The 14290-nt window shown below is 49.7% G+C and overlaps 4 protein-coding genes across 4 annotated transcripts; all 4 read left to right on the forward strand.

The window, feature by feature from the left end:
- The first annotated feature begins 638 nt into the window (after nt 1-638).
- Nucleotides 639-1653, forward strand: F5B22DRAFT_197192 (uncharacterized protein). Its single transcript, XM_047969560.1, has 3 exons — nt 639-858; nt 912-974; nt 1020-1653. Exons 1-3 carry the CDS (start codon nt 770-772, stop codon nt 1501-1503), a joined length of 636 nt encoding a protein of 211 aa, XP_047830600.1. The 5' UTR covers nt 639-769; the 3' UTR covers nt 1504-1653.
- Nucleotides 1654-3213: 1560 nt separating this feature from the next.
- F5B22DRAFT_607935 (concanavalin A-like lectin/glucanase domain-containing protein) lies at nt 3214-4667 on the forward strand. Its single transcript, XM_047975039.1, has 2 exons — nt 3214-4362; nt 4427-4667. Exons 1-2 carry the CDS (start codon nt 3674-3676, stop codon nt 4476-4478), a joined length of 741 nt encoding a protein of 246 aa, XP_047830601.1. The 5' UTR covers nt 3214-3673; the 3' UTR covers nt 4479-4667.
- Nucleotides 4668-6352: 1685 nt separating this feature from the next.
- Nucleotides 6353-9018, forward strand: F5B22DRAFT_197368 (aromatic amino acid aminotransferase-like protein). The gene is made up of 5 exons (XM_047969561.1): nt 6353-6923; nt 7153-7189; nt 7243-7380; nt 7504-8534; nt 8663-9018. The coding sequence occupies exons 1-5, from the start codon at nt 6741-6743 to the stop codon at nt 8915-8917; spliced, it is 1644 nt and encodes a 547-aa protein (XP_047830602.1). The 5' UTR covers nt 6353-6740; the 3' UTR covers nt 8918-9018.
- Nucleotides 9019-10761: 1743 nt separating this feature from the next.
- F5B22DRAFT_646874 (aldehyde dehydrogenase) lies at nt 10762-12648 on the forward strand (the record flags this gene model as incomplete). Its single annotated transcript, XM_047978788.1, has 4 exons — nt 10762-10892; nt 11019-11385; nt 11514-12366; nt 12497-12648. The coding sequence occupies 4 exons, from the start codon at nt 10762-10764 to the stop codon at nt 12646-12648; spliced, it is 1503 nt and encodes a 500-aa protein (XP_047830603.1).
- Between the last annotated feature and the right edge of the window lie 1642 nt (nt 12649-14290).

Consider the following 14290-nt stretch of genomic DNA (forward strand, 5'->3'; position numbering starts at 1 on the left):
AGATTTGTACATAGGGGTGGGGGAAGTAGAAGAGCGTCTATCTGTTCTAAATGGGATCAGACATGAACATATGTCCAAAACACTAAGAATGAGGGAGGGCAAGGCGTTCCACGCCACCGAAAAGGGATGAATGAGTCTGCAATAAATCGGTTCAAATTATACCTTATACCCTTGGTATCGCTGGAGGCTGGCTTACATGGCACTCAATCTCTGGAAATGCCACCGGCCTTCTACCGTATCAGGCACCCTAGCGTAAGCTGGGCGTATTGCATGGGTGCTTTGTCAATTTGACGATTGGGCATCATTCCGTATGGCCGCCTTTCAAGCACAGGCAAACTACAAAAAGCCAAAGGCGAACCATGAGGCTGCCAGATAGGATCAGTGAGCCGGGTGAGATCGCCTACAACGCTATGCATGTCAGATTTCCCCAGGGCATTATATGAGCTCATTGTTCCCAGCATGTCTCACAGCCATCAAGGGTGTTGTTATTGGGCAGCAACGCAGAAACGTTCTCACGATGTTGTTACCGCCTAGTGCTAATTCGCCCACATAAGCCGCGGCGACCAGTTGGTCGCCTTGCGCTTTACCGTATCGTACAAGAAGGGAACAGACGCCGCGCCGCCCCTTTCCCGCCTTTAGTATCACATATATCCCTCCGTTATCGAGAAGAAGTCTTGAAATTCCAATGCGTTTGAGCCTCACTTATCTTGATGTTCCCTGATATTCCACTTGACTCAAAGCCTAGAATAGCAACTAGGTTGCCTACACCATGGAGAAGATTGTCTCAAAGGGCCTTATGATGGGGGCTGCAATCATGTTCACGGCGATGCACCGTGAACACACGATATATAATTGCGTGTAAGTACCCAGCCTGAGTCGTCTGGAGGCCTAGTATCTTACATTCATGGCAGTACTTTTGGCCTGTTTAGCCTTGGCACGGCCGCACACATTGCGAGTCTGCGCGTAACGAACCTGTAGGCGAATCGTCGCGGGGGCCTAGACGACGCTAACAGTTGCAGCGCCTTGTACCTATTAATCGCAATACCATTCCCATCAGCTCTGGCCGCCGCTGCAGTATGCCTGCCTCAGTTCATCCCAGCCCTGGGGTATATGCCTGTGATAATTGCCTTCTGGCTCTGGATGATTGAGGATTGTTCCAATCTCCACTCGGAGGTGTACTGCCTTCCGCCGTGGTGGTCACACGCCATGCACCCTGATGTTGCGCGAAGTACGGCAACTGAGAACACGGTGGGGATCCATGACCTAGTAGGTCCAGACTACAGGGTCGACGATGGTGATGATAACGATCATGAAAGCCTCTTGTTGAAGTACATGTGGACTCCTAGTCAAAGTTGTGCCCCAAGTTCCAGACTCTCGGACATTTCGCTGTCATCAAGTGGACTCGAAAGCTTGCCCTCATCCTGGGGAACATTGACCCGAATCTGGTTTCCAGAGTTTTCAGCCCAAGGAGATGATTTATGCCGGAGATCACGAACCGTTTAGGATCCTTTTATCTTCCAGGGAGATGTGCCAAGCAATACCGCTTTCCATCATGGATTTAATAGTGTCGAACCAGGAGATTCTTACAACCCGGGATGCTTTCTGTTCTTTTTTTTATTTTTCTTTTTTTTACCCTCGTTGCAATATATAGGCCGTCTGTGTTAATCGGGATATCATCGTGGTCCTATCCTTCTATCATTGGATAGGCTGCCCTCTAGCGTTCACCAACGCCTCGCTTTTGTTTCTTTACTTTTTATGGTACCCAGTCCAAGATTTCCGTGGATTCCCCAAGGAGGTCAACGTTCAAGTCGGACAGGCATTGCAACCTCTGTAGTTACCTGAGAAGATAGTCCAAGGATCGGGCTCCAGTCCAGTTATTCCATCCGTTAGGTACCGCAATTGAGCTTTTGGATTAGGGTTCTGAGATATGATTCTCTCTGATATCCCCTTGATTGTGTTGCTGGCCATCACTCGTCCCTTATTAATACTGGTTCCCGGCCCGATGTGCGAGCATCTTGGTACACTAGAGATGAGGCAACGTCTACCCTTCATGCCCACAGGACAATACATAGTATTTTATAACAATGAGTATAAGTAAGCTGACTTGAGCAAAGAGAATAACTACGATCTAGGAGACGAGGTAGCCCCTAAACTGGTTGGCTGGTAAGATCGATATGGAGTTGATTTCAAGGCAATGCTTGATTATTAAATAGTCACAGATTGGGGATGGAATGCATCTATACTAGGTAGATATATCTATTTGCAGTTCGTTGGGAAGATGCGCGACCTGCAAGAACCAAGACCTAGCTATCGACACATAGGGACCCAAATACTTGACACCTATTCATGTTGAATCACATGCAATTATTTCATGTAAGTGTAACATCGCAAACATACATATTCGTACAACGGTATGTCCTGCGCGCACAAGATCCGCAAATCGCATGGGTAAATAGGTGCAAACAACTTTTGAGGTTTCACCGAGTCTCATGGCGGCAGCCACCAGCCATCTGAATAAGTACTTAGGTACTAAGTACTCATGTACTTAACCCACCTTACCCAGTAGGTGCCGTTAGTTAGCCTGTAGGAAAGTGACACCCAGCCCTCTGGCCCACTCGCCCAGCTTCTGCCAGCTCGCCAGCCACGCTCTTTCCACGATGACGCTAAGCTTGAATAGAGAAACCCTTGCGTACGAAGTACCTAATTAGGTACATACCTATATAAGTAAGGTAGGTAGTGCTAATATTGAATAAACGTCACACTAAACGTCACCTGAGGCCAATTGAGAGAAAAATTTACCTAGGCGGGTAGATCTCACACACTTCCCACGCTAGGGCGGAGGCTAGGGGAGCTTCTCGGGGCTCCGTTATTTCGCATCCAGCAAAAAAAGACAGGCAGAATTTGGATGGCCAACGCATCATCACATACCTACTGTACTTGGGTACAGCACCTCTGACCTCTCTGATCTCAGGTTTGACTGGTTTGAACGCCAATTAGAATGCCCAGACGCCTAGCATGTATTCACCGCAGAGAAGAAAACAAATCAAGATCCCTGAGCACAGATCTGCTTGACAGGTGGATATCACACTAGAGCACTACCAAGGTACGTGTAGGTAGTGCCAACATAAGGGAGTACGTACTTAGTATAGTAAAGACGAACCCGCCAGGGATGATGACGAGGCATCCCGCCGTTCCGCCCTTGGCAGTATCTGAAGTAAATATCAGGTGGTTGGAGTTGCTCGTATAATATTTACAGCACCCCATGCCTCAAGCACCAGCGTGATCATTTCATATCATTTTTTTTTTTAAGGATATACCAGTACATTGCGGTAGCTATCTTCCAATTTGTACATATTTATTTTTCTCTGCTATCTAACGATCGTATTGTTTGCATGACGTTGTACCTATAAACCTCTCTATTAAGCCCTCCATTTCCGCAGGAGGAGCGTCTTGATTGTCTGTGCGGCGTTCGTCGACCCTACTACTCTCCGAGATAGGCCGCCTCTCAGTTTACGTGTACGACCTCTCTCTTTGCTTCATCGTCAACACAGATAACTCCATCAAGATAGTCATAAAATATGTTGGTAGCAAGGCATCCGTTGGCGACGGCGGCATTAACCGCTGCCTTGGCCGGCTTATTCCCCAGCACCGTCACAGCTCAGACTTACACATCATGCAATCCCTTGACATCATGTACGTTCAGCCTGGGCTACCCCAGGAAAATCCACCTCAAATGCATGCCGATATTCTAACTAGGAGCGCAGCCTGCCCCCCTGATCCCGCCCTCGGCAGGACCATCGACATTGACTTCACCCAAGGTAGCTCGGATGACTTATTCACGCCCTCTGGTGGCACCCCGACATACAATTCAGATGGGGTTTCATTTACGGTCGCCCAGAGCGGCGACTCTCCTCAGCTTATTTCCCTCTTCTACATCATGTTCGGTCGGGTCGAGATCACGATGAAGGCTGCACCCGGTGCCGGCATTGTGTCATCCCTAGTGTTTGAGTCAGATTGCCTGGACGAGATCGACAACGAGTGGCTCGGTGCCGACAATAGCGAAGTGCAAACGAACTATTTCGGAAAGGGCATTACAGGCTCATACAACCGTGGCCAATTCAACCCTGCACCCAACAACCAGGCAGACTTCATCACATATACGGTGGATTGGACGAGCGATCGGATCGTTTGGACCGTGGGTGGAACTGTGGTCCGCACACTGAGCGTCGATGAGGCCGAGTCGGGCCAATATCCCCAAACTCCTATGCAAATCAAGTTTGGTTCATGGTCTGGGGGCGATCCGAGCAATGCCCAGGGTACCGTCGAGTGGGCACGTGGCCCGACTGATTATTCTCAAGGGCCCTACTCAATGGTAGTGCAGCGTGTGAAAATCACAGACTACAGCACAGGTTCAAAGTATACTTACGGTGATCAATCTGGGTCCTGGCAATCTATTCAGGCTGAGGGTGGGTCTGTGAATGGCAATCTCAATGGCGCCGGCGAACTGACTACAACTGCCGTCACTACGGCCTCTGCGTCGACTTCAACCGCCAACGTGCCCGTCGGAGGCATTGGCTCGGGCTCATCGGACTCGGGGTCTTCCAATTTGCCTGACGGCTGGGTGATGACGTCGGATGGAAAGGTGGTCCCGTCAAGCTCGGCCACCGTACGTATGTTCTCACTTCTAACCCCTTTGCTTGGCTAGGTTTTGATCTCCCCAGCGGAGTTTTAACGGCCAGCTGAAGAACATATATCGCTAACAAATCCGCTAGGAGTCCCTTTCGCCCTCATTGTCTCCATCTTCGGCACAATCCTCGGCGCAAGCTGGGGAGTCTGGCCTTGAAAGTATGACAATAATGACGTCGGATGACCGAGGCGTTCCAACAACAGTCAGGCCGGTTTTCAAGCCGACGTCTGGAAGTCTTGTGACGGTTACTGATGTGCCTACTGCTACGGCAGCCACCGACACAGATGGATCATCCCCAGATACACCTGAGGCTCCTAACAGTGGGGCTTGGCGACAACTGAGCATCCACCCTTGGCTCCCTATTGTTGCGACGACAACGACGATATTAGCACTTTGTATCGCGCTATGATTTGAGTGCATTGGGCTGAGAGGAAGAGTTGCATTGGCATTGATATGGGCGTTTTATGGCAAATTTGCAAACGGTTAAAGAGCATGGTCAGGCGTATGACGGGAACAGGTCCCTTGATTTCGGTCACATTTGAAACCCCCGGTTGGTAATATTGAATGCGATACACGACGCAGGCTGATGGCAAGGGGCTACCAGCAAATATAGTCGTTAATCAGTTAAAAAGAGCTAGGTTAATGAGGTCGAGGGACTGGAATGTTCAAGCACTTTAGAGATGATAGATCGCAAGACGACAGATAGTAAAAAAAAGTATTCTCCTCAGGGAAATGTGATTGTGCCCACAACCCTGCTCAAACTTTTGGTCTCGTGTGCCTACACAGGAAACTCTATTTGAGGTCATCCTGACTCACGTATCTATCCCTTACCTAAGATCATCGCAATCAGTCTCCCCATGTGTGACGGGCCGTAACTTTATGTGATGGTTACGAGAGAGTTTGCGGCCTCCTCACTCACCCGCTAGGCCCAGGCGCTTAACATCGGCAGGGCGCAATGTCGACCGCCGGTGCTCGGCGGAGCTGAAAGGACCGGGACTCCACCGGTGACCGTTTGCAACCGGGGACAACCAACGAATCTGTATGACAAGCTTCGTCACATGATTCCTTCGTCTGAGTCCTTCCTCTGAGCACACTGACAGGGTAGATACCGGTACTTAGATACTAGGTAGACTCCAATTCATTGGTGTAGAAGGCGCTATTAACCTAATTGCCTCGGCTAAGTAATCACGTTATGTGCTCAGGTTATCTGATTATCTATCTATCTGCATGCCTTTGTTATCAAAGGGTATGCCGGTGCATGCCGGTGCCTGCATAATCCCCCGCTACACACCTCACCCCGTCGATCGGTCCACAAAGCTGAGAGATAACGCACATCTCTGGGAACACTAAGCTCTGTACGCAATAGGTCCGACGTTTCGAATAGGCTTGAATGTATGGGTCTAGGCGCCTCTTGGTCGTCTAATGGATGCCCCGACTCTGCCTGACCTACGTAGCTTACATAGGTGAGGTCTGTCTACCTACGCTATCCGAACCTTCTCAGCCGTAACAACTTATCTCTCTCTGTTTCCTATTACCTAAAAGACGGCGCGGCTTCGGAAGTCTTCCGGCCACACACATGTATCAATGACCCAGTGCGGGTGGCGTATGCCGAACTTCTAGGTTGGGTTAAAGATATCCAGGTACCTAGGCAGTCAGCCACCCGGTCAGGTGGTCACGTCAAAGGGCGTATGTGTAAAAGAAAGCAGGATCGCGCCCATAACAATTCATTCAAGCTGTGTTAAGTTGGACCAAGTCATATAATTGGCTTCCCAAGCTTTGACTCAACATGTCTCATGTGCAGATTATGCAGAAGGTACTTCCCAGGGCGCCGCAAGGATCGCCGCTGCCTTCCGTTACCGCCACCAGCTCACTTACATATTCGTAAACGCCCGTTCATTCGTCATCCACCAGCATTATCACTGCCCTTCTTTTCCAGACTCTGCCATACTTCTACCTACCGCTCTTATCCTTGAATTCTAAGAACGCACGTCCCTTTAGCCCTGCTAGATTCTATTATCTTTGAAATCAAGTAGATGCACAGCCCAGACGCACTATGAATGGGGCTCTTGTGAATGGGACGGCGTCATTACCTGCCACAACCCAGCAAGATCCGTCTGTCCAGAAATTGGCAGAAGAGCCGCTCAATTTAGCTGGTATCGCGGCTCGCAGGGCCAAAGCTGGAAAGCTAATTGCCGGGACTGCGGCGTACTCGGATAGTGATATGTTCAAGAGCCCGGTATGTTGTGCCTCTCTCTCATTCCTGGTGTTAGAGTTGAGAAGTTGAAACCCGGAATGGGACAATGAGTTTGGGGGAATGTCAAATGAGTTGAATCTTACGTCTAAGGGGCGCCAGAGGAAGAACCATTTTCGACTACGTAAGCTGTTGGGACGGGTTGACGGTGTCAGCGAGTATACCACAAAGCTGAGCGGACTGCTTGAAGAGCTAACATAAATGAATTATATAGCACGCATTTGACCAACCGAAAGCAAAGCGGTGGGATCGTGAGTCGGTTCTATTTCAACTCAAGATGAGCACGAAACTGACAGAGACCAAGATATCCTAACTGACGATGTAATCTCTCGGCAGCCTTGCGCTTTAAAACAAGCAGCAAGGTTCCTAAAGAAACCTGGCATGTTATCACTTGGTGGTGGACTGCCATCGTCAGATAATTTCCCTATAGAATCAATAAGCAGTAAGTATAAGTCTTCTGCTAACCCTTTACTCACCCGAACACGGCACATAAGAGTGTGATTTGGTATTTTACTCGACATCAGTTAGGATTACGTGCGTGCGCTGATGTATTTTTACAATGTAGTGCATGTGCCACAAGCACCACTCTTCGACAAAGCTTCTACTGAGACACCGGAGAGTATTGCCACTATTGGTAAGCATGATATTAGGGACAAAGATGGTGTCTTCGACCTTGCCGTTGGCCTCAACTATGGGCAGTCTATAGGATCTGCGCAAATGTTGCGCTGGGTGACCGAGCACACCGAACTCGTCTCCCGCCCTCCTTACGCGGACTGGCGATGTGCACTAAGTATAGGCAGTACAGGCGCACTAGATTCGGCATTGCGCATGTTCTGTGACCGCAACCGGCGCGACTCCGTGCTCACCGAGGAGTATAGCTTTTCCACAGCGCTGGAGACTATTCATCCGTTAGGTATCAAGATTGTTGGTGTGCGTGTGGATGAGCAAGGTCTTCTACCTGATAGCTTAGATGAAACTCTAAGTAGCTGGGACGAAATTGCCAGAGGTGCTAGGAAGCCTACGGTACTCTACACAGTGCCGTCTGGTCAGAACCCGACTGGCGCGACGATGGGAGCGCAGAGACGCCAAGATGTCTATAATGTGTGTAGAAAACACGACATATTTATCTTCGAGGACGAGCCTTACTACTATCTGCAGATGCCACCGTATGACAAGGCGAAGTCACTTGCCCGACCTGGAGCCGTCGACAGCTCCTCAAACCAAGACCCGGAGGAATTCCTGAAAACTCTCATCCCAACCATGCTGAGCATTGACATCGACGGGCGTGTACTGCGCATGGATTCCTTCAGTAAAGTCATAATCCCGGGCTCCCGGATGGGCTGGATCACAGCGAGCGAACAGGTTATCGAACGCTACATTCGACTCCAGGAATGTGTAGCCCAGGGCCCATCTGGCCTATCCCAAGTATTATTATACAAGCTACTCGATGAGACATGGGGTCACGATGGATATCTGAGGTGGCTGGTGAATCTGAGAAGCGAGTACACCCGGCGAAGAGACACGCTGCTCGACGCCTGCGAGAAATATTTGCCTAAAGACGTCGTAAGCTGGACCCCACCGACCGCGGGTATGTTTGTAAGTATATCCCCTCCTGTACCTTTTCATTGAAGGATTCGGTCATAGATTTCACCCCGTCTGATTTATGATCAATTTGATGACCGACTGTCGGGAATTATCTTCTAACGAGTGTTATGCACACACAGCATTGGCTGCACGTAGACCACAGCCGTCATCCACACGCTGGACAAAAGACGATACTCGAGATTGAGGAAGAAATATTCGATTCTTGCGTCGAGCGCGGAGTCCTCGCTTGCCGCGGCTCGTGGTTTTCTGCTGAGAGAGACGTCGAGCCTACCGGCCTCTTCTTCCGCACTACGTTCGCGGCAGCGTCACAGAGTGATATGGATGTCGCCGTGAAGCGCCTGGGAGAAGCCATCCGGGCCAGCTTCGAAATATAGGTAAGGATCTGGACGTACCGACCAGGGCAGAATGTCAAGTCCCTGAGACCTGCTGGCTGGTGGTACTGGCGTATGAGTGTCTGTCAGTTTCGACTAAAGGGCGAGGATCTATTTCTTTCGGTCCAGAGGTCACTTCATGGGTATATGGCCGTGTTAGTGTCCTATAAACAGGGGGTATACGGCTAGGGCAAGTATTTTGTTATGATTGTCCAAGTTCATAGATTGGCAGATAAATATATCAATACTAAGCTTCAATTCACATGGTTCCGTGTTATTTTCCCATCACTAGCTTGGCGGGCTTGTGAGTGGTGAGAGATGGAGATAATTCATATATCTTGACTTGCACCGGTTTCCTGGGCCGCAATGTCCTTCGCCGATATCGCTGAATACTAAGCTAAGGGAGGTGCTTAAGATCCTAACCACTGCCTAATGCTCTGCTCATGCTAGATAATACTCGTTTATATATACCTACCTATAAAACAGCTAAATTGATTCCAGCTTCGAGGTTGTGTTTACTTCTTCAATATTTTGTTCAATTTACAACTTTGTTGTGACATTCGATCCTCGGTAGAGCACATATTTTATCGATCGAATCTCTCCCCTAGAGTCCTGATCATCCTCAGGATAACACATAAGCCCCAATGCCTATTACCGGCTTACTAATTTTAACGGCAAGAGGTCGAAGGATATCTGTTCCCACGCCCCTTTCTCCTGATTCCCGATCCTTAACCTCAGCATACGTTGTAGTTCATATCTATCCAAGAGTTGCCCCAGGTAAAAAGCTTTGTTAAAGAGAGGCGGAGCTATGAGAATTTGTCGTTCACCGTTTTTATGCTTATGCCTCACATAGCCGTGGAATATTCCCCGTGGCGAGCTCCTCATAGCCCGGTCCCTATTGTACTTCGGCAGCCTCGCCCATCTTGGGACCGGTGGCATGGAGCAATAATCTAGATCATGGTTATTTATAAGCTTGAATACCAGACTGCTTTCCCACCGCGAGATCGACACATCCCAGTCAGTGTGCAGTGATAGCAAGGAGTGCTTAGCTGTATCTTCCCGAGGGAGTCGCACGATGACTCGGTCGAAATAACCCGTCCTACCATGCCCACTCCCATAACAGGAACGATCCATGTGGAAGATGGGAACAGGTTCTTGCCTATCCATATACACCTGTTTCCAGACTGACGCGGCTCTAAGTTCTCAACCACGTACGGAGCATGTAAATTATGCTAATTTTATACATTGTCTACGGTATCAGTTCGGTACATTTGATCACTAACCTGTTGGGGAGCTATGCTAGAATTGACACACTGAAAAAATAATAAAAATAAAAATAAATAAAAACAAAAACAAAACAAAACAGATACCATCCATCTATCTACCTATCTATTTAACCTGCCCCTAATCATCTGAATCTAGAAAGCGTATGCGGATGAGTAAGTGCGATACGGTAGCGATGGTAGACTTACACACTACCTACCTCCTATCACCGGTGCGGGCGGAATGCGGGGGAATGCAGCCTCGAATAAGCAAGCTCGCTGATAACGACTTCTGATTCGTAACGTCTACCGGTAGCTCGTTCGCCCAAATGCAACGCTGGGCTTTGGGGCTCTTGTCTGGTTCCGATGATAATACTTACTGTAGTAGGTCGGGATAGGTGATACAGAACAATGCTAAGCGTGAGGTCATTTTCAAAGCTCCTCTTCGTGCTCCCAACAACCCCTCTTCCGACCCCGCGAGTACGAACCAGCCTCCCTCGCACAATAACCACCATCGGCAACAGTAGTAGCCGTCATATAAATAGGAAGAAGACAATTGATTTATTCACTCGACCAATTTGCAGTATGGCGAATCTCAACGTTGACCTCACAGCCCCGAATGGGAAGAAGTTCACCCTGCCCACTGGTCTCTTTATCAACAATGAGTTTGTCAAGGCGAGCGGAGGGGGTGAGAAGATCACGAGCATCAATCCTACGTAAGTTTCGATCTACCGAATACTGTTTTTGCTTCTGTCTACTTGCACTTCGTACATCGCCTAGACTTCTGCTTTAGCTCCTCTCAGCATGCACCTGCGCTGTTAACACAAGCGCTTCTATCTTAGTAACGAGCAGGATATCTGTTCTGTAGAAGCCGCTTCGGCAGACGATGTAGATAAGGCGGTTGCGGCAGCGCGAGCCGCGCTGAATCATGAATCATGGCGCGACATCAGCGGCACTGAGCGCGGGGCGCTCATGTTCAAGTTAGCGGATCTTGCCGAGCAGGAGAAAGAGGTCCTGGCCACGATTGAGACCTGGGATAACGGTAAGCCATACGGCGACGCGCTCGGCGACCTCGACGAGGTCATATCCTGCCTCCGTTACTATGGCGGCTGGGCCGACAAGATACACGGCCAGACTATCCCTACAACGCCGCAGAAGTTCGCTTACACGCTAAAGCAACCCATTGGTGTCTGTGGACAGATCATCCCGGTGAGCTGACCTTCTTCACCCATGTGAGGTTCATGTGTCTCTGGTATTTGAAACGGCGGAGTGGTTGGAATTGAAGATACTTGTCCCTTGAAACTAATGAAACTAATGACTTCTGCGACTTGGAATAGTGGAATTATCCTCTAGCTATGGCAGCGTGGAAGCTAGGTCCTGCGCTTGCCTGCGGTAACACGATTGTCCTCAAGCCCGCGGAGCAGACGCCCCTCTCCATTCTTTACTTCGCGACCCTGATCGCTAAGGCCGGCTTCCCTGCCGGCGTAGTCAACATCATCAATGGGTACGGCAGAGTGGCTGGACAAGCGCTCGCCAGCCACCTCGACGTCGATAAGGTGGCATTCACTGGATCGACGGCGACAGGCAAGCACATTATGAAGACGGCGAGTATCAACATGAAGAACATTACCCTCGAGACGGGCGGCAAGTCGCCGCTCCTCGTGTTCGCGGACGCGGACCTCGAGCAGGCCGCGAAATGGGCGCACGTCGGTATAATGAGCAACCAGGGCCAGATCTGCACGGCGACGAGCCGCGTGCTAGTGCACGAGAATGTGTACGACAAGTTCGTAGCGCTCTTCCGCGAGGAGATCAAGAACACGAGCAAAGTCGGCGACCCGTTCGCCGAGGGTACGTTCCAAGGCCCACAGGTAACGAAGGTGCAGTATGAAAGGGTCCTTGATTTTGTGCAATCGGGGCAATCCGAAGGCGCGACACTAGCAATGGGCGGCAAGCCATGCCCGCTCAACGGCAAGGGGTACTTCATCGAGCCCACCGTCTTCACCGACGTTAAAGACACCATGTCCATCTATCGTGAGGAGGTGTTCGGCCCTTTCGTGGTAGTCGCATCCTTCAAGACGGAGGACGAAGCTGTTCGCATGGCCAACAGCACGACGTACGGGCTAGGTGCTTCCCTCTTCAGCCAGAATATCGAGCTCGCGCACCGCGTGGCTGCACGCATCGAGTCGGGCAGTATGTAACCCCTGGAATCATTTTCTTCCTGTTCTAGTTACTCTAGAAGGGCCGTAGTTGCCTATTAGGGGCACAAGTGTGTCTCCCAAAATTTACCCAAAAGAGTAATTACTGACTCCAGCGCTTGTAGTGGTGTGGATAAACTCATCCAACGACTCCGACTTTAGAGTGCCCTTTGGCGGCGTCAAGCAAAGTGGCATCGGCCGCGAGCTGGGCGAGGCGGGCCTCGCGGCTTATTCGCAGACGAAAGCCGTCCATGTGAACATGGGAACAAAACTATAGGATGGATTGACGTTGTTATGTAAGATCAGATTAATACCTAGGGGCTCGCCCAAGAATCGCCTGAACGAGAACGAAGCATTGTTTCCAATTTCCAAATGTCACGCGTGCTGCACTATTGGTATATGTCCTAACCCTCCTCACTGTTCGAATATCACCCCCCCCCCCCCCCCACATCACCCATGGTAACATTCTACATAGGGCTTACATGCATGTCTACATACTTATGGAGTAGTAAAGTAGGTAGCATGAAGTCGATTACACTAGCCTACTATGCATGGTTACAAGGGCTCTGGTTTGTTCAGTTAAGTCGTGTAAGGTTGTAGATGGGGCTGTAGGGATGAGGGATATCCACAGCTCACGTTGCATCCAAAGATCTCATGCCATCTCAATCAATAGATACCATTCTTGAGATACTCGTGTAAGGACCCAGAGGGATGGCTGAACGGGGTCGTGGTTAGTGCTGATTGTTTGGTTGTTCGGCAAGCGTAGTTCAGTCGAGTCTTATTATTATCGTTATTGTAATATTCAGCGAGTGCGTGGAATAGTAATAAGTATGGTGGTATCTGGTATATAACGCTGACATCTTATCTACTCTACCCGACACTACGAGATCTACACATCATATTAATGTACCGGTAGTGTAGCATGATCCTACTTTAACTACATTAAGTACCTATAGATAGATAACTCCTAGAGTGACATAGCTGCCGCATGGAATAGAACTTTCAAGTGAAGGTGAAATCGTGGGAACAATTGCTCCATACTTTATCTACGGAGTCACTGTAGCGCCGCGACCAGAAATAACAGCACAACGCCATATGTAGAGATAGTCCTGTTCGCTCGCCTTCCTCTCTTATCAGCATCTACTTATCTCTGATACCCCGATAGACCCCAAATGCGGCAGGTGCCGATTGGTGATGATGTTGGATTGCGCCGAGGTGGGATCGACAGTTCTGTGGCGGCGAGGACTGGCGGCTCGACTACATACCGGCACCTAGCTTACTTCGTAGTACCTACCTACCTTTTTAGCGTGTGCGGAGAAGAGAAGTTGGCGGTGGTGGGGAGAGCGCCCCTTTTTCATGGCTGTAGCATGCCCTAATTACAATAATAATAAACTGGGCAATCCATGTATCCTGATCTCATCGTCAGAGGTAGTGTAGTACCTGTGTCGTGGGGTTATCCTGACACTTGAGACTCATGGTGAAGGAATGGTGTTGTTATACATGGAAATAACACGCTACGCCTTATTCAATGCGAGTAGGTAGATGCTCCTCTTGGTATGAGCGTGCAGGCAAGCGTACAGGTAGGCGATAGGTAGGCGAGAGGCATGTTAGACGTCTTTGCTGGAAGTGTATGATCACGGATCAGTGCGCTCCAGGTTCCAATTGATCATTTGACCATCATTCACTGTAGACAGGTAGGTAGAGTAGGTAAGAGTCTGTGCTAAGCCCAAAAGCGCAGCAGCCAACCCCAACCACCTTGAATCGAGTCACTTCTTCCAAGATTGCACCTACCACTTCGTACCTCGCCCTACCTCTCGCCTCTTCATCCATAGGTATGAGCGGCAAGACGTGGGTGGCACGGAGGTGGTTGGTACGCCTCCCCATGCTTCTTCTGCGTTGGGTCTTTTCAGTCTTTTCTG

Source organism: Xylaria bambusicola (assembly GCF_022495145.1).
Source record: "Xylaria bambusicola strain CBS 139988 unplaced genomic scaffold F5B22scaffold_22, whole genome shotgun sequence".
NCBI classification, from domain to species: Eukaryota; Fungi; Ascomycota; class Sordariomycetes; order Xylariales; family Xylariaceae; genus Xylaria; species Xylaria bambusicola.

Excerpts from the sequence above, each read along its gene's own strand:
- F5B22DRAFT_607935 (XM_047975039.1), top strand. The coding sequence starts at position 3,674 with ATGCAATCCCTTGACATCATGTACGTTCAGCCTGGGCTACCCCAGGAA. Across the intron at positions 4,363-4,426 it reads ACTGATTATTCTCAAGGGCC|GGTGATCAATCTGGGTCCTG; the intron begins CTACTCAATGGT and ends AAGTATACTTAC.
- F5B22DRAFT_197192 (XM_047969560.1), top strand. The coding sequence starts at position 770 with ATGGAGAAGATTGTCTCAAAGGGCCTTATGATGGGGGCTGCAATCATG. Across the intron at positions 859-911 it reads CACACGATATATAATTGCGT|TACTTTTGGCCTGTTTAGCC; the intron begins GTAAGTACCCAG and ends CATTCATGGCAG. Across the intron at positions 975-1,019 it reads AGTCTGCGCGTAACGAACCT|CGCCTTGTACCTATTAATCG; the intron begins GTAGGCGAATCG and ends TAACAGTTGCAG.
- F5B22DRAFT_197368 (XM_047969561.1), top strand. The coding sequence starts at position 6,741 with ATGAATGGGGCTCTTGTGAATGGGACGGCGTCATTACCTGCCACAACC. Across the intron at positions 6,924-7,152 it reads GTGATATGTTCAAGAGCCCG|CACGCATTTGACCAACCGAA; the intron begins GTATGTTGTGCC and ends TGAATTATATAG. Across the intron at positions 8,535-8,662 it reads CACCGACCGCGGGTATGTTT|CATTGGCTGCACGTAGACCA; the intron begins GTAAGTATATCC and ends ATGCACACACAG.